The following is a 26,368-nucleotide window of genomic DNA, read 5'->3' as shown; positions in this document are numbered from 1 at the left end:
GTTAATAAGAAAAGATTAGTAGATTCTATTAGACCTTTTACTGTGAAGTGTAACATTAGCGGTCAGCAACACTATCTACAGTTAGCTTATATTTACTGACATGAGCCACCGTAAGTCTGGTCATTCCCATGGATTAAAGAAATAAATAAATGTATCCCCTATTTTACAGCTGCCTTGTTAGCAATGTAGGACTATGGGATAAAGTCCTAATGGGCCCCTGTGTATTAATGACACGATCTGGCCACTGTGTTAAATTGTCTTCAGATATCAGAAGAATAAGGCTGTCACACCAGAACTCCTGAACGTATTCTATTGAGGGAGGATTTTTGTGTGTTTTCCTGCTTCTTGAATACAACTTTTTGGATAGAAGAGGAAGATTGTGTTATTTCTTTTGTCAAAAGTGTGTTTGTTCTTTTTTTAGAATCAGCCTTATAACTCCTGTCAGATTTCCTCATTGTGTGATTATGAATTTCAAGAAATACCTCCAAGGGAGTGAAAAAGACAAATAGCAATTACTCTTTTAGGGGCTTTCCATTCTGTTCCCGTTTTAATAGCATGGCTAACAAAGTAAAAATGACACTCTATCTAATAAAAGGGGGGAAATGCACTCATTGCTCCCAGCCACCCCTCCCACACTCTCCCCAAAATGGGAGTGCAGTTGAAAAAGGGCTGGACTTCTCTTCATTTACTGCGAGCTCAGAATGGCTTGAATTGAGTCTCATGAGAGCCAGAATACACTCTAAACTTTTGGCAACGCACTGCTGCTGCTGCTGCTGCTGCTGCTGTCACTATAAGGTGCCTACTTGACCTGCAGACTCTCAAATAAGATTCGTCAGAAGAGGACACTCAATTTGATGCTCAGGAAATGGAACCAAACTGACTCTGAATGAAGAATTTCTCCTTTTCCCTTTTTGCACTTTTTCTGAATTTCTTCACTGCCAGGAGAGCTTTGTAGAGCTGAACACATTGGAGACCTAAGTCAGCAACATTGTGAGTTATGCATGTTTGATGGCTGACTCTCACACATGCATGCTTGCTGAAGCTTGTTCTCTGAGTGTGTTGAAGATATTAAAATGTGAGGACGTGTCTGTGTCTTTTTTTATCCGTCTCTGTCTTGTTTTTATCTCTCAGGGAAATCATGGTCACCTCACTGCACTGGCTCCTGCTACTGTGGGGAATTCAGGGTCTTTGTGCACAGGACTATGAAGAAGACTATGAAGAAGAGGTGGTGGTGACCCCCAAAAGGAAGGTCAACCAATTCGCATCCAATACCATACCGAGAAATGGCAATGGTAAGTCTAAAGTTTTCTCCTTTTTAGAATTTGTCTCAGGGCTGTTTGTTCCACTGATGCTCTTACTTTGAAAAGTGGTGTGGAGTTTGTGCAGGTGGCACATGTTTCATTTTTTTTACATCACCAGAAAAAAAAAGGCGCTGCCACAGGTGAAAAAAATAGAACACGATCCTCAACAAGGACATTGCTGGAGGATGCAATCCACTTGGATTGATCATATCTCTTAGGTCTCCCCGAGCCATCCATCTCCTATGTGACCGTTCAGTGCTCTGTTACCCAAATGTTTTATTCGCTCAGAATCCTGTTTCCCCAGGCACATTCTCTCTGTGACATATTTCCGCGAAGATTAATGTGAATTATCCTCAGCCCATATTAGATCTGTGACCTCCTTCCATGGCTGAAGGTTGGCGCGGAGAGTTGAGTTACTTTTATTTCCTCTTCAAAATTATATGTCACGTTCATGAACTTATCACACTTGTCTTAAAAAGGCATAAGCCTATAGAACCCAAACAGTCAGTAAATCACCTTTACCCCCTCTGAAAGCTTCATAGATAAATCTAGAGGAATCCATTTGGCTGTGATCTGTTGGGTCTTTATATTGGGCTGGAATTGAAAGTAATAAATGATACAAAAAAAGATCTTGACAGCCAACTTGGCAACAGAAAATAACAGGGAAAATATAGTAGTTTGTTAGGTCATTGGTGGGGGTGAGCGAACAAAAAATAATATCACAATCTATTTAAAGGTGCAATATGTAAGAATTGGCCATCGGTCAAATTCATCCTCAAAACAAATAGGGTACAGCATATCTCCAAATAGCCGCCATTGGTGATTTAGTGCAATTAGCTGAGCAGCTAATGGTCCCACCTGGGAACTCGGAGCGTTGGGCGAGTGTTAGCATTTACACCACTAGCACAGGAGCTTTGGAATGGGATAGGCCAAGGCTAGCTGGTGAGCATGCAAATTTAAGGGGATATCTTTTTAACGCAATACACAGATGTCTGTTCAACTACAATTCTAACGTATTGCACCTTCAATTGCATTGATAATCCAAGATCAAGATTCCTATCTATTTTTTTGCTACTCAAAATGCTTCCTGGAGTCTCTTCTGGTTGCCTCACGGTGATGACAAGTCTCCAGGAACATAGCACTAGGGTAAGCACTCAATAAAGAAATCATCATAACTTATAACTTCCTGCAGGTGTTAATTTAGAAGTTGTCAGCGGCCTTTGCTACTTTTGGACAAAGCCAGGGTAGCTGTTTCTCTCTGTTTCCAGTCTTTATGCTGAACTTAGCTTCACATTTCAACCCCGTCGCCTAAAAATGACTTCCCAGAAGTTCTAATTTATTGGCCTCTTGGACATTTTGGCAGGAAATGGGTAAAATGCGTTGGCAGTGAACATTTTTACTGTTTGAATAAAATTAATTGACATTAGACATTCCCTGCCTAAGTTTCCTCCTAATTTCTGGGAGACACGGATGCATAGCGTACAGATATGAGGGTTTTCATTGAACTCTCAGCAAGAAAATGACTAAGCGTATTTCCCAAAAAGTATTGCTGTCATTCTTGGTTAATAATTGTCTAACATTTCTTTCTCCTCAGCACTTATTGATGAGGACTGCAGTCTGGAGTTGGCCTTCCTGATCGACAGCTCAGAGAGCGCTAAGGACAACCATGCCCAGGAGAAGCGCTTTGCCTTGGATGTGATAGACCAGCTGCAGGGTCTCCGTCTGCAGACCGGCCGGGGGCTCAGCTCCCGCGCTGCCCTCCTTCAGTACAGCAGCCACGTCATCGTCGAGCAGACCTTCAAACAGTGGCGGGGCCCTGACGAATTCAAGGCCCGTATCGCCCCCATCGTCTATATCGGCCATGGAACCTACACCACCTATGCCATCACCAACCTCACCCGTATTTACCTGGAGGAGTCGGCTCCAAGCAGCATCAAGGTCGCCGTTCTGCTCTTCGACGGCATCTCTCACCCCAGGAACCCGGACATCTTTTCGGCTGTAGCTGATGCCAAGAACCAGGGCGTCCGCTTCTTCACCATAGGCATCACACCTGAGGCCAACGTGGCCGCCAATATAGCTCAGCTGCGGCTAATTGCTAGCTCCCCAGCCTCGCGTTACCTTCACAACCTGCAGGATAGGGGCATTGTGGACAAAGTCATCAAGGAGATTGTGAGTAAACTATTATTTGCTTTACCTTTTTTTAGGATTTGGTGGTAAAATGGCAGTCTTGGTGCAACCAATAACTTGAGATTGCTGATGTTCTTTAAGATGGTGTTTAATGTGCCAACAACTTCTGTAGTCTCATTTAGCCACTTGTCAGACTTGCCTATAATAACTTTGCTAGCTCTGAAATTCCTGCATTTCTTTGAAACTTACATTTTCTGAAATCGGTTGTTTGATTCTTGGTGAGGGTTATTTATGGCAGGTGGATGAATAAAAAATCCATTATACATATAGACTTTTGCTGAAAGGCTTAAATGTTAGCTTTTTTTACTTCCCATGCATCTGATAAGCACTTTCCCTGTGCTGTCTTTCATACTTCCCACTGCAATGATTTCTTGAATTACTGCATCCCTGATGTACACCTGCTACCTGCTGCCATGGTAACAAATCTGCTATCATCACCTTAATCATCACTGGGAAACAAATACACTCTGACGTCCACTCTCAAAAATGCCTCTTTGAAATTTTCCTTTGACCTTGCATGTTTTGGCACTTAACTAACACAAAGTTTGTCTTTATTTCAAATTGTCTATGACCACAGTGATTGGGGTTACTTCCTAAACTGAAAGACGATAACTTTCCACTCATATAATTAGAACATGTGCTGCGCAGCAACATCCAGCAGACACAACCAGGCTCTTGGCTCTAACATGTGCTCCGCATTAAAAACTATTTGTGGGAAAATCGGGTGCAGTATGAGCAGGAACCCAGCAAGAACCTGCATGCACGCTACATCATTCAACCAGCTCCTCAAGCACCACTTCAAACCCAGGCTCACTGTTGACACAGGTGGTACACATCCAAATATGATAAGGTAAAACTTTATAGAAACCCTGCAAGAGCATTGGAGCTGACAGCCTACCAGCAGCAGCCAGTCCACAAGCAGACTTTCATCTCATGGCGCTGTTCAGGCAGCATCTGTATGTCATAAGCATGTGCCTTTGTCTCAGCTGAGAAACTGTCTTTTATCTTTAGCCCCAGAATTTGACTGCATGGCCTCATCCTCTATGAACAGACTGTGTGTTGTCTACAGACACCCCTCCCTACGATGGAAACATCCCCTACATGCTTACCGAAGCTATTTTACTGATCAATGCATGTGGTTTGTATTTTACTTGGTGGAATTTCGTCCATTCCCCCTTGTGTAGACAATGTGGTCAGCTTTGAAGAGTAAAGGAACCCGCGGGGTGAAAATTTGGGAATAAAGTGTCTGTTACAAGAGGAAGTGCAGGATGTGAGTCTACCGGCAGGATCAGGTGGAGAAGGTCGAAGGCCATTTGATAAATTGAACCCAGGCCAGCAGTGAACAGGTTTAATTGGATGTTTGAGGTGCAGGTGCTCCGGTCTAATCCTACAATGTACAGTTAAGACCAGGATGAAAGCTTCTTAGAGTCATTTTCTTAGATCCCTCTCTGTAAATGTCTGCTGGTGAGGTATCAATATACACATATGGAGTAAATGTGACAACATCTTGACATTCTTGTGTTTCTCCCTCCGCAGACGGCGTTGGCAGATGAAGGGGTAAGTCTCCAAACAATTCTTGATTTGTGACCCTGCATCATGGCCTATCTAACTCTTCTCTCCCTGTGTTTGAAGTGTCCTCTGGCCCAGAGCAAGTGTGCGTGTGAAAAGGGTGAGAGGGGACCCGGCGGCCCTCCTGTAAGTAATTTGCATACTCTGCATTGACCTATGGAGCCCTGGAGGGTTCAAACTTAAATAGATTGGTAAATAAGTATGATTATAACGTAATTACTCGTCATTCTTATTTTAATAATAAACATTTTTATTGGATTTCATCATATAATTTATTACAAAATGCCCCCTGCATCTTAACCTTAAGTAATTAAGTACTTCTTAAGTAGTTTTGAATTGTCAAGATAGCTTCTGTTGTAAATAAACAGAGTACACAGAAACTAACAACAGCAATCTCTTTTTATTCATTTAGTGTGGCAAGGCTGTCCATGCTAACTACCTAGCTGGGTAACTAGCTTGGTGCGGCTGCAAGCTAAGCATTTAGCTCAGCAGCATTTTGCTTCTAAAGACGTTCCTCAAATCAGAGAACGACACACATTTATGTCTATCATTTTATTTGCCAACAGGAGCTAGCTAACACAGCTAGCACTATTTTTTCACTTTTATGCGAAATAATAGGGGGTTTCAATTATTCATTCATACCTGAGCTGGCCACGTCCTGGTCAGGTCAGCCATTGTGAGCAATACCAATCAATAAAAATGCATATTTTGCGTATGAAAACATCGAAGCAACAAGTCCACTGGTAGAAACTGGACAGCGCTGTAACACATTAGTAAGAAAGGAGTGCTTATAAAAATTATATTCTTTAGCTTTCACGGCTCTTGATGCATGAGGCAGCCATCTTGGATTTTGAGGTCAGGGTTGGTGAGGTGCATCGGGCTTTCCGAGTCAGAAATCCAACCTCAGGGGAATATGAATATCCAATAAAACTCTACAATGAAAATAAGAATTAAGATATTACATTTTATTATAATGAGTCGAGTTTGAATTATGTCTTCAGTTGTTTCACAACGTGTTAGTTGATTTAAATAGCCTAGCCTAGCCTACTTTGTCTTTTTCATGAATTTAATAAGGAACACACTGTGGTTCTACATCGGCCCTCCCCTGCTGCATACGATAGGATCAAATCTCTCTTTTTGAAAACCGCATTTTCTCTCTTCTGGTGTCTCTTAAAGACAGTTACTTCCAAAATGTCTCCCTTTGAAGAACTATAAGACAACACAGCTGACAAAGGCCCCCTTGATGCTAACGGGCTACATAATTGCAGGGTTTTTGGGTGGGTTAGTAAATCGTGTGGTTTTGCGAAGCTCCCTGCAGCATTGAGAGTAAAGCAAATTCCTTACATTCCTCTTACAGTTTATTGAGAACAGGCCTAAACATATATTTAGATGGGAAATCAGTAGAATCATGTCTGTCGAAAGAACACAGCTTTTTGGGATTGTCTGAGGACACATGCTCGGCCGATAAGATGTTACGTGCATGACTTTCTTCGCCCGCCAGAGCCGCGTCGGGATGTGAGCGCTCTTTATAACACAGAGAGAGTCAGCCGCAATTAGACGTAGTGGTTTTGCTTTGATGTATTTTCACAGGATGAGAACAGAGTAATTACGCCTCTTAAACCTAATGCTCCGAACAAAAGCTGTTTCACATCACGAGCAGCAGGCGCACACGGACGGAAGCAGTGTGTGCAGACACACAGAAAGGACATGCACAGAGAGAAGAGCCAGACAGTTGTTTGAGGGTGAGTCCTCTCACACATGTCCCCTCTGACTCATCTGCTCCCAGACTCAATGGACTTTATCCAGGATCCACTTCAAACGCGTTGCGTCCATGAGGCTTCGTAGGGCAACGACAATTGGACGACTGTTCTATAGGCTGTAAGAGTTCGATAAGTGTTGGACGAAGACATTGATACCACTCTCATGTTACAGCTAGCAGCCAGTTAGCTCAGTTTAGCCTTTTTCTTTTCTTTTTACTTATACACCCCATATTTCAGAAACAACAGAAACTTTGCCTTAAAACAAAAAGTTCTAAGACTGTAATGTCACAACTATACAGTCACAGCCCTCAGCCATGCCCCCAACACGACTGTGGTTGCAAATACGCCAGCGAAAAACACGATGGACGGTGCCTGCTCAGGCCTGTGAGAGCTGACCAATTAGAGCAGACTGGGCTTTTGGGGAGGGGTGCCTTAAAGAGACAGGTACTAAAATTGATGTTTACACATAAGAACATTAAAGCATTCAAACATTTACTTGTAGACACCCCAAATAAAAGCATGAGCCTGAACATTAGCATCATATTGGGCCTTTAAAGGAATAGCTTTTTTCACTTTCTGGTTAGATGAGAGGATGGAGACCACTCTCTTGTCTCTAAGGTAAATATGAAGCTGCAGCCAGAAGAGGATCAGCTTAATTTAGCATAGAGAGTGGAAACAGAGGGAAACAGGTACCACTGCTCTGTCAAAAGGCAGGTAAATCAACCTAATAGCCCCTCAAAGTCTCACCAATTAATGTGTTGTCTTGTTTGATTAGTGAAAGCCTGGCGACCTGCTTCCCTCTGCTTCCCGTCTTTATTTTAAGCCAGTGGTTTTCAGTCCTGGACCGTGGGCCCCGTGTCCTGCATGTTTTAGATGCTTCCCTGCTCCAACACACCTGATTCAAATGAACAGGTCGTTATCAGGCAACAGCAGAGCTCGATGACGAGCTGATCATTTGAGCCAGGTGTGTTGGAGCAGCGAAGCATCTACAGTAAAACAACAGGATCAAAAAACACGGTGCATATGTATGTATATATTGATATCTACGTCATACAGATGATTTCACACGACCATAGAAGCTCAAAATTTGATGGTGACATACTTTTCCCCTTTAAATCACCCTAGTGTTTTTGGTTTCTCTGCAAGTGATCAAGCAAGTTTTCTGCCTAATGCTGCTTCCATGACTCTCTCTGCAGGGCAAGAAGGGACGGTCTGGAGAAGATGGAACCCCCGGCCAAAAAGGACAGAAGGTGCCGCCTACTCGTACTCAGTAGCTTAATGCAAACCCTACTACCAGTTCAAGATGTTGCTGGTACAAGCCAGTTCCCTTTCCTGGTCAAAATAACATTCCTCTTTCCTTCCAGGGCGAGGGCGGGCTGAGTGGACTTCCGGGTCGGGAAGGAGCAGAGGTGAGCTGAGGTTCTTAAATCAGGTTAAGATCGAGATTATGTCAAGATTAACAAATTGTATAAAAGCATTTCTACTCCACCTTTCACATAATTCACTGCTCTAAAAGAAAAAGAGACAGGTTTTGTTGTGTTTTGGTTGTCGCCTGTCTCCCTCCTGATTGTGTTTGTTTTGTACACACAGGGCAAAACGGGATACAAAGGAGAGAAGGTATGTTATGGATTCTATTGTGTAGTGTAAATCACGAGATGCCCCCATGGTTTTGTCAGAGTATCAAGTTCCCACGCTGCTACAACAGTGAGAGAAACTGGAGATTTATGTTTTCCAGACCTGATGAACTCCCTCGAAAGAGAGCATACACAGACAAGTCTTTGAAAAATATCACGCCATTTTGTTCTTTTTTTGTTTAATGTCAAGCCTGTCTGCAAGTATCTCCTGTTACTTTTCCTTTTGAAGGAATTTAATTACGTAAATCCCATGCCATTAGTTGTTGCAGACCAGCTCCTGGCCGGGATATTAAAACCCATTATGCTTAGAATAATTGTACCTTGGAAATTGCACAAACTTGTTATGGCATTGCGATGGAATTTTGATTATGAAAAATGACTTCACTAAACTGCTTTTTATTCTCTTCCAGGGAGAGAGAGGGGAGTGTGGCACACCTGGAATTAAAGGAGACAGAGTATGTTGCTGTTAAGTTTTGTTGCATTTCTTCTGTTTCCCCCCAGTGCTTCAGTGATGCAGTAAAGGAAACCTGCCAGAACTCACGCGTCCATTTTTATCCTAGTAAAATATAAATGACTGACCTTCATAAAAAGATAGTTTTGTTTTATGGTAATAACTGGTTGAAGTTCACTCTCCATATCCTTTTCATCTTTATTTGTACTTACTATTCTATTTTTAAATCTAACAACCCCTCTGAGATGGAAGTTTATGATCACGATGGAGCTTCTTTTCTTTTCTAGGGTCCTGAAGGCACCATCGGCCCAAGAGGAAATCGTGGACTTCAGGTCAAATCTACCATTCCTTCTTTCTTGTAATCCAGATGACCCTTCCCTTCCCCAAACCCCCTTATTGTTGCTACACATGTGAAGCTATCCATACTAGCACGGCACATATGCATTTTTACAAATATAAAGATCATTTGAAATTCATAGCAAGATTTGATTGATTTGTCAGTTTGTCAGTTGTCTCCACCCTCTGAAGACTCCAGGTCCCAACTAGAGCCCCATGCACACTGCTTTAACAAGTGGAGAAAGCTCTTAGCATAGCGTTCAATCAGGATAAGCCAATAGCAATAACATTCACTGCTCTCTTCAAGTTCAGTATGTCATGTTCACTGTCTGTCTGATCCTTGATGAACCACAATCATTGCTACTTAACTGTCAACCTTTTATTCACTTTTTAGGGCGTGAATGGTCCATCTGGCGATGTCGGACCTGAAGGTCCAATGGGTAAAAAAGTACGTATTCCTCAGCCTTGATGCTTTTGAAATCCTCTTCGATCTGAGAAGTGTTTGAGTACAAAAGGAAACCAAAGACAGTAGTAAATCAAAATTCGACTGGTCATTCCTTTATATATAAGGGCAGTGAGTAGTCTTTCCCCTTATCCGAAACCAGATGCATAGCTAAAGGATACAGGGTTACTTGGTCGGAGGCATTAACTCCTTCTCCAGTCTGGTTTGAATTGAGTCTTTTTCACAGCAGCTGTATGAAAGAGGTGTCCATGTCTGCACATTCATCAGCACAAAGACTATGAACAACCTTATTACCTGCCGAGTGGCAGAGATGAAAAATGAAATGCGTGCGGAAGAATATAAATTGGGGAAAACCATGTGACATAATAAAGTGTTTCTTTTTGATCCTGAGAGTTTTTCTCACCAGGATGACATTTAAAATGTGTCTCGATTAAATCAATTTATCACGGGCATAAATAACATCACAAATGTCAAGTAGCCCCACAAACTGATCGGCTGACCGTACATTCGAACACCTATTGGTGAGTTATGATCCATCACCACTGGAACGTTTGAAACCCCCGACTGAAATGCCTCATCTGTTATTACCTTGTCAACTTATTTGTCTGTTCCTACTTTTTAAAGCCCCCCATCTGTGTTATAGCTGCCAATTCCGCCATGAGCCAACACTCCCCACCAAGTGTGCCCTCCTTAATTATTTTGGAAGAATGTTCATGTTGATTGTCTGGCTGTCATCCTATATCACCTGAATGGCAGACTAATGTCTGGCTTTAAACATTGTCCCAACTTGCCTGAAAGGGCAAGGGAAAGGGGGAGGAAAAGTGCCGGTATGCACCCACTAACATTTCCACGCCCTTTTTACGCCTTTCGTGTGCCCTCCTGCTGTACGCCATATCTGTGATTTACAGCCTCTGAGTGAATAACTGCATTCTTTACCAATAAAGTCTTGACTGAAGGAACCCCATAGTACATGTTTAAACCCCATTTTTGAAAGATAAAAGCTAAATATTAGGGCTAGGAAAAGCTGATTGGACAAACTGGAAGACATTTTGGACATTGAACAGCATTTCTGGGCTCCAGTCATGTCAAAAAGAGGTCTTGCACCCAAGAATCAGCCTGACAAAGCATCTGTCTATGTTTTCACACGTCTCTTTCCCTGCCTATCTTTTTATAGGGGGAAAGGGGACTTCCTGGGCCACCTGGAATCCAAGGGGAAACAGGAATCGGCCTTCCGGGACCCAAGGTAAAATCTGCCACCCTATTGTTTTGGAAAATGAAGTGATGAGAACATAATAGTCCACCTGTGTCTCGCTCACCCTGTTCCTGCACTTGTCTCAATCTCTTGCACTCCCACAGGGTCATTTCGGTTCTCAGGGGCAGCCAGGGCCTCCCGGTCCTCAGGGACTTGGCGAACCTGGACCACCGGTAAGAAACCAGCACACACACCCAAAAAATGTAATTTAATTAAATGCTCCATGGGCTTTGGCAGTAATTCTAGGCTACGACTGAAGCTAGTAAGCTATTTAGGTGAGCATGCTAACAATTTAGCTTAAGAGGAGACAAATGCAGATATTCACAAAGCAAAACATAATTTGACCCGTGACCAATGCTGAGCAGAGCTTTTATTACAGCATGATGTGCAGAAATCCAAAGCTTGACACTGGGTTGATGTTGCGGAGCTATGGTCGAACAATCACTGTTGTGGTTATTAGAGCAGTCAATTGATAGAGAGGTCATTTTTTTTATGTTCCTTCAGTGGTCATTTACCTCATTCTGTTTTACTTAGGGGCCTCAAGGGCCACAGGGAGTCCAAGGAGAGAGAGGACCATTAGGAGAGGGCCTGCCTGGACCAAAGGTGAGTCAGTGTCTTTTACGTCTCAGGCTCTTGGGGCTCATGCACTCTAGCCAGTTAAAAGCTTTGAACCCTCGTGAACTCATTTCATGCATTCATCTTCAATTCACCTACCTACGCAGCGCCCTCCACAAAGGCCCCCGTCTGGACTCCAGATTCCAGGATGTAATGACAGGAAATTGACAACGTGTATGGTTGCAAGACATGATAACACAACACAGAAGTGCCAAAAAATGCACATTAAAGCGGCGCAGTACGGCCCCATGTTACCTCATCGTATGATCCGGTCCACTGATCGTCCGCTTTTGAGGACACGAGAACACGTCTGCTCGGAGCAGGAGATGCGGAGTGAATAGAGGAAAATAGCCAGGACAGCTGACGACATGACAGAGCGAGTGACTCAGTGAGGAAAGGAAAGAATGAGTCTCCCCGCATCTGTCTCTTCTCAGAACGTACACACACATGTGGATACACTCATGCACCAACACAGATGGACAAATGGGCTCCTCTTTGTCACAACTAATTCCCAATTTCTTTTTGTTTTGTGTATTTTCTGGGAGTTTGGTTCCTCTTGGGGACCTGAGGAGCAGGTTACATCCAATTTAACATCACAAATAACTGATATCCTTAATACATATGATTCTTTGAGCAAAAAATAAAGAGTTTCACTGATAGAATTTCACTCAATTAAGTTAAGAAGCATTTAGAGAACGGTTTTGAAGTTAAGTACAGAAGTAAAAGTTACAGATAGTGTTGTCAAACGGTTAAATCAATAGAAAAATGTACAGATGTGGGGGGATCTTCGTGCATAGATGTATGTGCATTTTGACCCAGAACTCTTGACTTAAGGGCAGCACTTGTCTTTAAGGTGGTGTAAACATATGTAAAAAGACTCTTATCTCTATCTTTTGATGGATATGTTGCTAAAATTTCTAATTTCATAGAATTTTATGAGTGATAAAAAAACAACACAAGACCAGTGTAGTTTTAGCTGTAATATGCTACATGATTTTGATTTATGGAGTGTCTTTCTTTCACAATGTCGATGTTTCCCTTACAAAATGTCCCGTGTGAAAATCACTGTGTTGATATGAGTGGCTATTTTCTCATGTGAGCTTGAATTTCAACATGTTGCAAAATAGTGGACGACATATTTTAACAAGCAATTTGCTTTTCCTCTGGTAATAACCAAAACTTCCATGTTCACTTGTGAAAATAAATCAGTGCCACATGTAAACATGCACCCTGGCCTCACCCAGAGACAGCTGGGATTGGGTCGAGCAAAAACCCCCGCGACCCCATAAAAGGGATAAAGCGGTTACAGACAATGGATGGATGTAAACAAGCTATTTTCACCTATAAATGAAAATTCCGACACACATGGGCTTTTGTCACATGTGAAAACAATTCTGCACATAATCACATGCTGTTTCTGAGCAAAACGGAACTTAAATGTGTCCCAAGGATCCATGTTACAGTGGATGGACATGTGAAAATGTAAAACTGTGATTTAATGCGATGTCCAAGTGATCAGTGTTCATCTTCCTCCAGGAGTGTGCACTGCTCCAGACTCTATGCGCCCGTCGGAGTTGAATTTTTGAGCACAATTATCCCCCAGAGTTAATTTAACACTTAGGTATTTTTAAACCTCTGCCCTGCAGCCATTTCAGCTCCATAAGTGAACACTCAGGTTCCCAAATCGGCACTTATGAACTCGATGGCATTGTAATTGCCAGGCCTTGTGAGTCTTTCCTTTTTGAAATTGAAGGAATTTAGTCAGCGAAATTTCTTTAGGTAATGACAATGTAATCACTTTTCGGCTATGTTGTAAAAAACCAACAGGGTGGCTTTACAACAGAGGGTGCCGTAACAATACCTCAGGGGAAAATCGTACTTTTTCAAGCTTCATGTGAGATGGCAACAGCGAGTTTTCCAGGAGGAGGTGTAGCTCTCACCGTTGGAGATTGGCCTCGGGGGTGCTCGCTCTCTCCTCGACAGGAGATTTGACCGTGGACTCGCAGATGGCGTTCTAGCTCTTAAGCAGCGTTCTTCACATGACGTGCCTCGACAGGCTCCAGATTTCGCAGGAGCTCAGCAGCAATATTACCCTTTTTCCACATCATTAGCACCTCAGCTTCTGTGCCAAGATGAGAGATCGCGGAGCTAGTCGATAAATCTACACGTTGTAGAGCCGCCGTGCAAATGCGGCATTAATATGCTATGAAATATACTGTATTTCTGTTGTCCTTGGATGACCTTGGAAGACAGGGAAACGTCCTCAAGGGGATAGGACCTCTCTGCAGAGTGGTACACAGGCAGACCTTATGCTGCACTCTCTTCATTGTACTTACTGTCAACTCAGATTACTGCTCTAATCCCTCACTGGATTTCCATTCCTGCCCATTTCTGTTCTTGAACACTGATAGATTCTCTCCAGACAAATTTTTTAGACAAGTAACACACTCTGCTTTGGATCATATTTTTGTCCAGCGTGTCCAATAACTCAGATGCTTTAAAAGCACACCTACTGTTTCACCGAGATGCCTCAGGCTTTGGGGCCTATTGGTCCAATTACATACGATGAGCAGCTAACATAGTGCAAACCACACCGACTTTTGAAGTAAAACAGTCAAACACACTGTTGTTAGAAGCCGAGCTCTGTCTCAACACGTGCGTTTCAGTCTGAATGTATTTTTGGAAGCGTGCTGCGACTGTCTTATAAAACCTTTTACTGAACTAGGTGGAAAACAGCCCCATCATCTCACCAGGCAGTGAAACATCATGTTATCTGGAACAGTAAGCTGAGCTCTCTGTAACACAGGGAGTGTGGCGTCTGCTCTGAACAGAGCTGTTAACCTGACAAGAAGTGCTACAACTTCACAATTCATAGAAATGATGCTGTTAATCCTCGTGACCTCTGTGATCCTCTGACTGCTCCTCTAGCACCACCGTGAGGTTCGCATATGTGATTTTAAAAGTTGGTATGACAACGATGGATTGCCGTGAACTTTGGATCGGCTCAGAATGACTTTGCTTAAGTGTCATCATCAGGTCAACATATAATTTCAGCTAGCACTTCAGTTTATGACCAAATACATGCAAAACCAACGACATTCCCATCAGCCACAGCCAGCTGTACTTTGTGTTGTGTTATGTTGAGCTTTGCATTAGCATGCTCAAAGTACAGTTCACACAGATCAATATGAGCTACGCGGACCGGTCTTGGGCCATCCATCATTGAATGTCTTCTGTGATCATTGAAAACACTTGTTAGATGCACACAGGCAATCCCATAATGCCTAGGGACGAGTCTGTGTTTCTGACTGAGAGGCTTCGTCAGGACTTACAGTATCGCCCACCACAGGATTTTTAACAAATCGCAATAAACCCCGAGCATCTGCGCCTTTTAATTAATGATACATTACTCTCTTCTGTTTACGGCCAGATCCCATAAAACGGTGCGGAAGCGTTGTTAACTTTCACTGTAGTTAACGACGCTCGCATTAACATTCATTAGTCGCGAACAGATTTCATCAGTTTACCAAAAAACACGAGCAACCTCAATGAAAATGCACCAGATCATGTTCATGCAGCACACTGAACACGATAAACATGATACCCAGTAAACATCGGCACGTTGGCAAGCTGCTGATCACGTTAGCAAGCTGCAATTCGCATCTAGCTGACTTAACTGACTTAGCTTGGCTGCAGGCTCTTCATCCTGTTTCTATTAAATACTATGCAGGTCATAAATTCCCATGAAGCTGTTAAACAATTAGCATGTGTTTGGATATATGTAGCAGGCACAGTGGACCGGCCTGCGTCATTAACGATGTCACAAATCACCCACATAGATTCATATTTCTGGGAGCGACAGAGAAGCTTCCCCTGCTTCAAACAGCCCTCTAATTACAGATTCTTTGGATACTTTACATCAGTTTACGCTGTGAATGTCAAACATCCAGCAGGAAAACACATTTGAGGGGCGGAGGGGTCTTTTTACAGTCAGATGTGAGACTTACAGTGACTTAGAAGGGGCACCGCGTTGGTTTCTGTGGTAACAATGTGTAGAAACAATTTACTTATACTCGGTGCCAAAACCGTCTCACAGTAAAATGTCTCCGTCTGGAGACTGTCTGTAAACAGCGCTGTCCGTCAGCTTCGGCACGAGCATCACATGTAGACATCAACATAAACAGGAATTAAAAGGAATGTTTTTGGCCGAAACCTCAGTGAGAAATCCCACATTTGGCTTCAATAGTCTGTCATGAAGCGGATTTGTCCCGGGTGATTCATGTGGGTATCAGATTATGTGAGAAAGTCCGTGTGAACGAATATCTCTTTCTGCATTGTCCTACATATGCTCTTACTTTGTCACTGTTTTTTCGTGTACAGCAGCATATGTTTCAAGAAGCAAAAGATGCAATAACTCCTCCGTCTGTCTTCACAGGGCGAGCGAGGTTTGGAGGGGCCGCGGGGGCCCAGAGGACAGCCGGGCGCTGGAATCAAAGGAGACAAGGTAGAGTCAGAGAGCGCAGAGGTTGTAAATAAGACGCCCCGGCTGAAATGCCTTCCACACAGGCACGGAGATAAAGCCCCGAGTCCTGTTGCTAAGGAGGCCAAGAGTTGGCAGAGCAACCGCTGAATGCGTTCGGCTTGGTGTTACATAGGAGGTCGCCGTCTACAGGTGATGAATCAAGGTTAAAGCCTGGATGGCGTGGGAGGAGTGCAGCTTCACAGTTTTGGGCTGATGAACGTGGGAAAAAGCTCGCTCTGCACTGGCACAGTCATACAATTATATAAAGGTATTCTCTCAACCTTTCAGGATGTGTTTGTACATTTTTCGCAGCCATCTGGCGGTCTCATAGCTCACAGACGTTGATAAGACATGACTAGGAGGCTTGGAGTTGATTTAAAATGTGCATTGAAGTTGCATTATTTATCTTATGTCGCTGGAAATTGACGTTAACATTTAGGAATGAATGTTTCTCCCAGAATACGCGGCTCTGGAAAAACATAAACATTTTAACATGGGAGTTCCTGCCGCAGATAGCGCTGACAGCTTTACTGTTGCCTTGTGGTGAAGTTCATCACAGATAATTGCAATGTTTTCGTGTGGTAATGACAAACCAGTGCCCGCAGGCTTGTTCTTTGCATTCACGTCATACATTTATGATGCTCATTTCGCATATGATGGTTGAAGAGACGTTAAATAATAAAAAGCAAATGTCATCAAGTTCTATGCACATAAAGATTTTACTGCAGTTTACCCCTGCAATATAATTACCGGTATGCATCCATTACTGAGCCGAAAGGAAATGCAAAGGACCTTGGCAAAGAATCCTAAACAGTTGGGTGCTTTCCACATGGCAATAAATCAAGAACTTCACTGTCATATTATCAACATTTGCATACAGTTGTAATCATTAACCCCCATACTTATCTGTACCTGTAGGGGGATTTTGGCCCTCCAGGTCTTCCAGGGCCGCTCGGCCTCACAGGACTGGGTATACAAGGCGAGAAGGTAAGTTGAAATGACTCCCAGTGTGTTTAAAACTGCCATTAAATTACAGTGTTGCATGCATCTTTCTAAGGAACTGCATATCTGATGCCATCATCAGGTCAAAATGTTTATGTTTTATGACCAAAAACAGGGAATATAGCTGCTTAGCATTGTCAGTGAGCATGTGAGCATGTTGACAATAGCATTGCGCAGCCTTAAAGAGCTGCTAGCCTGTCCCACTGACTCTTTGTTTGTCTTGTTGAAGTGCTGCTCATAAATAAATGCTGCTATTTAATGAATGAACTCTGTAGAGGCACCAGCTATGGGGGGTTGAGTATTATATTCATTGACCTTATTCCTGGATTCCAAATCATAGAAATAAAGTTATGAAGAAGTACAAAGAATAAATTCAGCTGTAGATAAGATGACACAACCCCTCGATGACTCCATTCCAACTGATTGTCCGTTATAATTAAACCAAATGTTGCATAACGGTTCGTGTTTTGGAGCCGCCGCTGGAGACTCAGAGGAAACCGTTTCCTGTCGACAGCTGAGCCAAAGACCTGATATCAAAACACAAGTTAACTACTGTCAAAATAGTCCTTTCCACTGCTCAGTGCTCTCCGGTGTGTGGAGGAGAGGGAAACAGGTGTGTGTGCCTCTCACGCTGCAGAGGCACAGCTGATTTAGTTTAAAGCACAAGGTGACGTGTGGAAGCAAAACTCTGAATTCTGATTACATTTCACCTCGCTGATACAAAAAGTAGAACGAATCAGCTTCGATGCTGAACTCTGGATTTGTAAAGTCTGATGTATTGCCTCTAGTGATGTCGCTGGAGTCGGCATCAGTTATTGCCAAAGGCAACAAGTTGGACATAATAAAAGATCTGGGGGTGTGGATCTCTGCAGCCCGCTCCTCATCTAGAGGCTCGCTGGAGGCTAATAACTCCAGGCTATATTAACCCCTACTAGCATAACATACCCAGATCGGTGGCCAAAATGTCCACGGTTGAGTTACATCATGGATAATGCAAGCACCTGTTTCTGAAGAAAGATTGTATTATATCTCTGTGTGCTGTTTCTTATAAGACGTTAACTTCCTTTACTAATAAATGAAAAGATTTGAGGGTATTTGATCTCCACCTAATAATTTTCTAACTGTCCCACAGCCATCTTATTTTTAATCAGTGGTATAGGTTCAATTTCTAAGAACTGAACACCTGTTAAATTCTAAACAAATAGGAGGCAACATACCTCCAGAGTAATCGCTAACTGTTGCTAGCTGTAGCTGCTAATAGCTCAGTTAGCCGTGGAGCTAGCAGTCTAGCCTGGGAGAACTGGGGCGAGTGTGGGTGGTTTACATCACTAGCACAGGAGCTTTGGACTAGGGTGGGTTGGGGCTAGCTGGTTAGCATGCTAACTTACAACTCAATGCATAGACGTCATAACTGTACCGTCAGATCTGTTATTCACAATTCAATTCTTACATATTGCACCCTTAATTTTAACTTTTTTTATGACTGCATCTGTTTATCCTTGCAGGGCGTGGAAGGACCAAGGGGGCCAACAGGGGGCAGGGGGTCACCAGGAGAGGGCCTGCCTGGACCTAAGGTTGGTACACACACTGTCAGTGCTGTTAAGTTTGATGATAAGGCCAGTACCATCAAGACCCATAGTTTCAGTTTGCACAAAATTCCCATGTGAACATTGTGTCTGGATCTCAGATACAAAGAGACACCCCTGCAGAGTATGATGAATGAGGACAAGTTGCTAAACTAAAGATGATGTTGTCATGTTGTTTCACACAGGGGGATCAAGGTTTGCCAGGCGAAGTTGGCGCCCCAGGAGAAAGAGGGGCTGGAGACACTGGAGCTAAGGTGAGTCAACCAACTATATCTTTCCAATGCTTACACTTTCTAATCCGTAAACTAACACAGATCTATACATGTGTCGTCAGGGTGAGCCAGGATCAACAGGAATGTCCGGTTTGCCAGGCCTGCCAGGGGAGGATGGAGCCCCTGGTCAGAAGGTAGTTTTACTGACCCCTTGCTGTATCTACATGTGTCTGTGTGCTCCGATATCAAGCTGACAAATACATAAAACCTGTCTTCTTTAGGGTGAGCCAGGAGCTGTAGGTCTCAGGGGGCTTGAGGGGGCAGCTGGAATTGGCACCCAGGGTGAAAAGGTAAGGTTGCATGTCCTGCTCAACTTTAGCAAGTGCTGACCTTTATACAATATGTCAAGTCACAGCTATCAGATTAGTAACTGTATTCCTAATATGATCTTTAAGGGTGACCAAGGCCAAAGAGGAATAAGAGGCTTGAGTGGTCCACCTGGTATTGCTGGGCCCTCAGGACCAAAGGTGAGGAGCAATCAAGCCGTGAGACTGAGTCTGTGGTCTTATGTCTTATGAAGCTTAGAAAGGTCATTTAAAAGTTACTAATTTTGACTTTGCTTGTGTTTATCTTCATCAGGGAGAACCCGGGTCACAAGGCAGGCTGGGTCTGCCTGGTCCACCGGGCCGTTTTGTCGCAGGGCCCAAGGTAACTCCTCCTTACTACTGCTACTTTTTCTTTCACATTATCACCATGATGTCATTTCAAGAGAAACATATTTGTATCATGAATTGGTGGAGAATCAAGCGTCACTATCTCTTGGCATTAGTGATTATTTTCACTTGATACACAGTGATATTTAAAGCAACATTATGTAGAAATCTACATTTTGTGCGATCTGGCGCCCCCCACAGTTTTCTGAGTACAACAACACTGTCGTAAATACAATCCGTGGTCTGTAACAATTTATCAGAGGTAATGTATTTACATGTATGTACGTGTGTTCTAGGGTGATATTGGCCCAAGTGGTCCTTCTGGTCCGATCGGGGAGACAGGCTACGGACTTCCTGGTCCAAAGGTAACACTCAGTATAAATCTCCATTCTCAGAAGCAACATTGTATTTAAAGGTCCGCTGTGTAGGATTTAGTGGTGTCCTTCACCCTCCCCCTACAGTGGCCAGTAAACAAGCAACAAACACAAAGGCCCTTTCTAGAGTCAGTGTTTGGGTTGTCTGTTCTGGGCTACCGTAGCAATGGCGGACTCTTATAAGATTTTGAAAACACACCAATTCTTAGCTTCACGTGATTATTTTCCATCCCATTTCTCCTCATAAATCCCCCACACTGGATCCTTTTAACTTTTGTCTAACTCAGGTCTGCCCACTGACACACACTTGAAGTCAGATTTTGGACACACAGCTGAACGTATAATTATCGTAACGAGAGGCAGATTATTTCCCAGCATCCAGCAACATAAAACAATTTGCAACAAAGCTGCATACATCCTGTCGTCCTGTTCCTGCTCCAAATCCCAGTTTATAAAAATGCAACAGCAGCATGTTTTATAGCTGATTCTTCCCCTGATTTAATGTACTGCGCAATACATGCAAAGCACATGTGTCCATTTACATCCACATTTCACTCCAGCCTCCTTTTGAACGTCCCCTCTGTAAATCACGTTGTATCCTTTGCATGAAAGAATTACTGACTTGTACCTATTTGTGGGTTTGTAGGGGGACCGCGGAGACTCAGGCCCGTCAGGTCCATTTGGTCCCAAAGGAGACGGCTATCCCGGCCCCACGGTGAGGAACTGATTGAAACGCCTGTCCACTCATAAATCTGTAGCTTCATACGTCCATCTACACATCACACGTAGTCATCTGTCTTTCGTCTGCTGTATTCTACACGTCAGTTCTAGCCATACATCCATCAATGAGACATTTATTAGGGAAGGTTGCAGTAGTTGACCCCTATATATGTTTTTTTTATTAAGACCATAGCGGGGGAGAGACAGTGGAGGGAATCGGGGGTAAATTCGGATGAACAAAATCAAATTTGGTTATGAAGAGGTAAATGTGGTCACTGAGGAAGAGATTTTGGGCAATCTGCTTATTTATATTTGGCTTTTTTGGTGAGAGTTGGACAAGATCCTGCCTGTATGCTAAATGTGAATATACAGTCACCAGATGGCTAGCTTAGCTTAGCATTAAGACTGGATACATCAAGCACAATGCCATCTAAAAGCTCATTTTATCCTCTTTAAGAATGTAAAGGTGTAATTCTTCCTTCATGTCCTGTGGTGTTTAGGGCCCGCCCGGTCTGCCTGGACTTCCAGGAGAACCCGGCATTGAGGGATTGGGCATCCCTGGCCCAAAGGTGAGAACTTGGATCTGTTAGAACAGATCATCAACAGAATGTGAAGTAATAAGAGTTTGGACATTATTCCAAGGATGTCTATTTATTGTGTCACAAAGATAATGCCCGAAGTTAGCATGCTAATCAGCTAGCATCAGCCATCATGTCTCGTAATACCACTTTTTGCCACTTTATCCTCAGAGAACATAGCCCAGGCCTCGAGTTATCGATGTTTCACAGGCTCTTCTAGTTATTTTTAGTCTAATCAGTTAACAAATTTAAGATTAAAACACACTTCCTTCACACCTATCAGAAACAAGGCCATTTCTTACATGTTGCACCTTTAAACATGTGACGTAAATTGCAAATGTTTCCCTCGTTGCTGTATCATCTGAGAGAAGTGACCACTGCTGACGGTGTTTTTGCCGAGATTTAGAAAGATTAAAAAAGATTAAAATGAACATAAACAATGTTGTGAATCTAAGCGATACAGTACAGCAGTATGATACAGGTGGTTTCCTTATGTGTGTTGTGAGGCCAGAATTGGGAGCCAAACATTATGCGCCGTTGTGAATAGCCAAAGCAATCGTCAGATACTGTAAAATCAATTTCAGAGCTACGTTTGAATCTGCATCCAAGATAAGTTAAAGTATCTCCCCGGTGCTCGTTTGTTTGAGGGAACTAATTACAGGAAACAAGCTTTTACTTCATTTATTTGATGGATTGTGAACCGCTGTGTTGGAAGTGTTCATGTATCTTCCTGGCGTTTTGCAGGGGGACATTGGTTTCCGAGGGCTGCCTGGATTACCAGGACCTCCGGGCGAAGGCCTCCAAGGACCTCCGGTACTGCCCAACGTTCACCTTTTTACAGATTTCTCATGCCTTCAGACTCAAATGACTTATAACTCGAAAAACGATGTGTCTGTTTCTGCAAACACACATCAAGGACAACACAGTTATGTGTTTATTTGCGCAGGAAGCCTTGTGTAATTGTATTTGACGTACAACCAGATGGTGGTGATTGAGTCTTTAGTGTACTCAGACAGTTCCAGATTGAAAAAAATAAGAGTGCTTCGTCTTGTGTGCTAACATACCCACCACGGGGGCCGTATATCCAAAGGCTGCCAGTTCATTTGTTCAGGGTATTTATCATGATTCTCCCCGCAGTGCTCTGACACATCGGTGCAGAGTGTGAATCTCTGCAGACATATGTGTCTGATGAGAAGCACTTGGCCTAACAGGCCTCGCCGAAGCAACACCCAGCCACCCACATGTCCTGAGATATCACATCCAAAATTCCCCGCAGGCTCCAGATCAGCGTTTCCACCGGGTCCGAGCGCCGCCACTGTCACGCGGCAGTAGGCTAGATTTAAATGACGTCTCGAGCGAAGTCGACAAATGGGAGGAAATTAGGAAACAGATAATGTTGGCAGATTCCAGCCCTTGTACGTGTCGGGCGACGGATGACGACAGATATTCATGACTCAGTGTCATAAAGCAGAGATAATCCTCACCCTCGTAGAGAAATGACATCAAGAAACATGTGATACATGGCAGTTCTAATTAAAACCCTAATGTGTTTTGTTTTTATTCCAGTGGATCGTCACCTCAAGGTTTAGTTTCTCCCTAGTGGTTAAAGTCTGGATGTCTGAATGTAGGATCATATTTCTGCCCTAAAATATGATCCTACATCCAGACATGTCACAACACCCAGAGGACAGAACTTTGCTCAGCAATATTGTGTGTTTGAGGACCACCGGTGTTAAAAATTAAATAAATGTGGTTCTTACTGTTCTGTGTCCTCTACACTGCAGGGTAACGCAGGGCGGCCGGGCCCTTCAGGGCCAACAGGGCCTCCAGGACTCGGAGTTCAGGGACCAAAGGTAGGTTGTGATTTATTGTCCTTCATGGATCTGTAAACTCCGTCTCAGAGGTCTTTAACTGAACGTGCTACAAGTTTATCAATGTGTTTGATTCAGGGTGAACAGGGGTCGCAGGGTGTGACCGGGCCGAGGGGGCTACCTGGGGAAGGCTTTCCCGGAGCTAAGGTGAGTTTGTCAGGGACTTTTGGAAGTGTGTGTATGTGTGTGTGTGTGAGTACGTATCGTGTTCTAACCACTGATGTTGTTCCACACAATGCGTGACAGGGTGACCGTGGATCGGCAGGGGAGAGAGGGCTAAAGGGAATCAAAGGAGAGCTGGGAGACCCTGGAAACTCCGGGACACCTGTGAGTGACGCTAATGATGCTTTTATCTGAACGTCCATTCATTGTGAACTGAACACATGACTCAGGCTTTGAACCTTTCTTGGCACTAATTCTGCAGAAATTTGTCTGATAGTAGAATTTAAATTGTGAAGAAAGTCAGCCACCGACAGAATAATTTAACATTTTATTTTGTGTGTGTGTGTGTGTGTGTGTTCTTATTTTAGGGTCGACCTGGTGTCAAAGGAGAAGCAGGCCTCACTGTGAGTCTTTTCTCTTTACAGCAGTAAAATGAAACATTCAAATTAATACAGCAGTAATATTGTATGAAAAACATGCATGAGTATTTTCTTGCTGATTCTACACTGCTGCCTTTTCTAACCTAAATAATCTGAATACTTGTTCCAGCACTGAGCTTCTGCTCATCTTTATTTAAACGCTCACACTCTGTTGCCGTATTTATTTCAGAGAGAGGACATCATCAGACTGATCAAAGAGATCTGTGGTAAAGCATCCTGCGATCCTTGCAATATTCATTCCACTTCTCAGTATTGACTCAATGTTATAAGAGAAGATTACGTTTCTGAGTCTCGTCTTATCTGTTAATCATTAGATCAGATTCCGCAGGGTGATACTCGTCAAACTGACATTTCAGCCATGATCTCATGCTTTGATGTGATGTGATTCCAGGATGTGGGATCAAGTGTAAGGAGAGGCCGATGGAGCTGGTGTTTGTCATCGACAGCTCGGAGAGCGTGGGCCCCGAGAACTTTGAGATCATCAAGGACTTTGTGAACGCCCTGGTGGACCGAGTCACGGTGGGCCGCAACGCCACCAGGATCGGCCTGGTGCTGTACAGCCTAGAGGTGAAGCTGGTGTTCAACCTGGCGCGCTACGTCACCAAACAGGACATCAAGCAGGCCATCAGGAACATCCCGTACATGGGGGAGGGCACCTACACAGGCACAGCCATCCGTAAAGCCACGCAGGAGGCCTTCTACAGCTCCCGTATAGGAGTCAGCAAGGTGGCCATCGTGATCACCGACGGACAGACAGACAAGAGGGAGCCGGTGAAGCTGGATATAGCGGTGCGAGAAGCACACGCTGCCAACATCGAGATGTTTGCCCTGGGTATCGTCAACACGTCCGACCCAACGCAGGCCGAGTTCATGAGGGAGCTGAATCTGATCGCCTCTGACCCGGACTCTGAGCACATGTTCCTCATCGATGACTTCAACACTCTGCCAGGTTTGAGACACATTCGTTTTGAATAAGTTTTTGTTTCTTTGAATGCAACAATAATTTATCACTGGATTTCTTTATTTTATAAAAATCAGAATTGGCCTCAAAATTCTAATACTGTTACGTTTTCTAAACCCAATGCCACCACTGACATCAGAGAGAAGCTAATTTCTTCTGTTTCTATACATGCATGGAGCATTATCGAGACAATACCAGCACCAGTAATGCATGGCGACTGACAGAGAAAACATTGCCATCCCTAAATATTGCATGGCTAAACATGCAAAATGAGTGTTCAGGCGACACATCCCGTCTTCCTGCTCTGACTTCTCCTCTCTGTCTCTTTCTGTCTCAGCTCTGGAGTCCAAGTTGGTCAGCCAGTTCTGTGAGGACGAGAACGGAGCCCTGATATACAACAGAGTGACCAACGGCTACAACGGCTATGGAAACAACGGGTACAATGGCAACAACGGCAACAGGAATGGCAACAATGGGAACTATGCCACCGGTGGCTACGGGTACCGTCCTGTGACTGACACTGGCGCCAACACTGACGGCAGCACCCGCAGCGATGGAGGCCAGGCAGTGACCACCCTGCATGGCAGCAAGGGATCCAGCACAGCACATGTATGGAGCATACAAGTGCAAATTCACACACATCGTATAATTATACAACATTAAAGTGTTTAATGTGATTTGCTGGTTTTGTCCCCATCAGGGCGGAGGAGGACACCAGGTGATCACCGACACAACAAACTGGTCGACCGAGCGCGGGGACACATTTGTCCGCCACACCCCGGACGTCAAGCCTGTCTCTCCTTCCAGAGAGGGCTCCTCCTCCTCGTCTTCATCTTCTTCTTCTACAAATAGAACCACATCCACCTCAGGTGTATCTATACAGCATGTGCCTGCGCCAAGGCCAACTCTTCCCAAAGGTACACACAGTCTAGTCTTTTCTTATGCTGTTAATATTCGAGTTTTGTTCTCAATTATCTTTACTAGCCGGTGCATGCAGAGACAAGACAGGGCCATATTTCCATTCACAAAACAGTGCAGTCATCCACAACAAACAGAGTGCTCGTAATTACAGAGAAACACCATCAACAGAGGAAAATGAACAAGTGAAGTCGTTTCCTGTAAATGACACAGACGCTCCTCAGGCTACAGAAATGAGATGAGTCACACCTCCAGGTTCCATTAAAATAAAGTATCTGTGTTTGTGTTTTATTACAGTGTTTACGAGGGTGTCCACAAAGTTGTGAAAATGAACTGTTGTGGCTATTTTCAAAGAAAGCTTGATTTATAGAGTTGAAACAGTAGTTGCTGTTATTTGTCAGAACGCAGTCGTTAACCATTTTTTAATGATGGAAGGTCCAATATGTCAGTCGTAATTGTAACATAAGAAAACTAAAATGTGAATAAATAACAGTTAAGTCATTATGACATCTATGTATTGTAGTGCAGAGATATCTACTTAAGTTAGCATTCCAACCAGCTAGCCTCGGCTGTGTTTACACCTATACTTTCCCAGCTAACACTAGCTACCTGCATGGCTAATTGGGCTAATGCCAGCTACAGTTAACGGTTTCTCTAGGGATACGCTGCCCCCGTTTGTATTGAGAATGCTTTCGACAGGTGGCTAATATTTACTTAATGGAGTTTTTAATTTTATTTCTG

General features: G+C 43.6%; 1 protein-coding gene across 6 annotated transcripts in view; it reads left to right on the top strand.

Annotated features, from left to right (window-relative positions):
- The window catches only part of LOC115577311 (collagen alpha-1(XXVIII) chain-like), a 35,973-nt gene that overhangs the window by 7,446 nt on the left and 2,159 nt on the right, over nt 1-26,368 (top strand). For 4 of the 6 annotated variants that reach the window (XM_030410316.1, XM_030410317.1, XM_030410318.1 and 1 more), the window contains 33 exons: nt 1,132-1,292; nt 2,896-3,470; nt 5,025-5,045; nt 5,121-5,183; nt 8,014-8,067; nt 8,182-8,226; nt 8,408-8,434; nt 8,862-8,906; nt 9,190-9,234; nt 9,633-9,686; nt 10,876-10,944; nt 11,058-11,126; nt 11,488-11,556; nt 16,004-16,072; nt 17,009-17,077; nt 18,598-18,666; nt 18,864-18,932; nt 19,013-19,084; nt 19,172-19,240; nt 19,346-19,417; nt 19,530-19,598; nt 19,900-19,968; nt 20,624-20,692; nt 21,198-21,266; nt 22,020-22,088; nt 23,060-23,128; nt 23,225-23,293; nt 23,393-23,473; nt 23,677-23,712; nt 23,918-23,954; nt 24,140-24,697; nt 25,047-25,318; nt 25,410-25,626. In XM_030410316.1, the coding sequence (XP_030266176.1) occupies nt 1,132-1,292; nt 2,896-3,470; nt 5,025-5,045; nt 5,121-5,183; nt 8,014-8,067; nt 8,182-8,226; nt 8,408-8,434; nt 8,862-8,906; nt 9,190-9,234; nt 9,633-9,686; nt 10,876-10,944; nt 11,058-11,126; nt 11,488-11,556; nt 16,004-16,072; nt 17,009-17,077; nt 18,598-18,666; nt 18,864-18,932; nt 19,013-19,084; nt 19,172-19,240; nt 19,346-19,417; nt 19,530-19,598; nt 19,900-19,968; nt 20,624-20,692; nt 21,198-21,266; nt 22,020-22,088; nt 23,060-23,128; nt 23,225-23,293; nt 23,393-23,473; nt 23,677-23,712; nt 23,918-23,954; nt 24,140-24,697; nt 25,047-25,318; nt 25,410-25,626 (3,470 nt within the window). Of the gene's footprint in view, nt 1-714; nt 991-1,131; nt 1,293-2,895; nt 3,471-5,024; nt 5,046-5,120; nt 5,184-8,013; nt 8,068-8,181; nt 8,227-8,407; nt 8,435-8,861; nt 8,907-9,189; nt 9,235-9,632; nt 9,687-10,875; nt 10,945-11,057; nt 11,127-11,487; nt 11,557-16,003; nt 16,073-17,008; nt 17,078-18,597; nt 18,667-18,863; nt 18,933-19,012; nt 19,085-19,171; nt 19,241-19,345; nt 19,418-19,529; nt 19,599-19,899; nt 19,969-20,623; nt 20,693-21,197; nt 21,267-22,019; nt 22,089-23,059; nt 23,129-23,224; nt 23,294-23,392; nt 23,474-23,676; nt 23,713-23,917; nt 23,955-24,139; nt 24,698-25,046; nt 25,319-25,409; nt 25,627-26,368 lie in introns of those variants that run through there. The other 2 variants (XM_030410320.1, XM_030410321.1) reach the window with 2 other exon arrangements.

Source organism: Sparus aurata, chromosome 24, assembly GCF_900880675.1.
Source record: "Sparus aurata chromosome 24, fSpaAur1.1, whole genome shotgun sequence".
NCBI lineage: Eukaryota > Metazoa > Chordata > Actinopteri > Spariformes > Sparidae > Sparus > Sparus aurata.
This window is presented reverse-complemented; position numbering and strand designations above follow the sequence as displayed.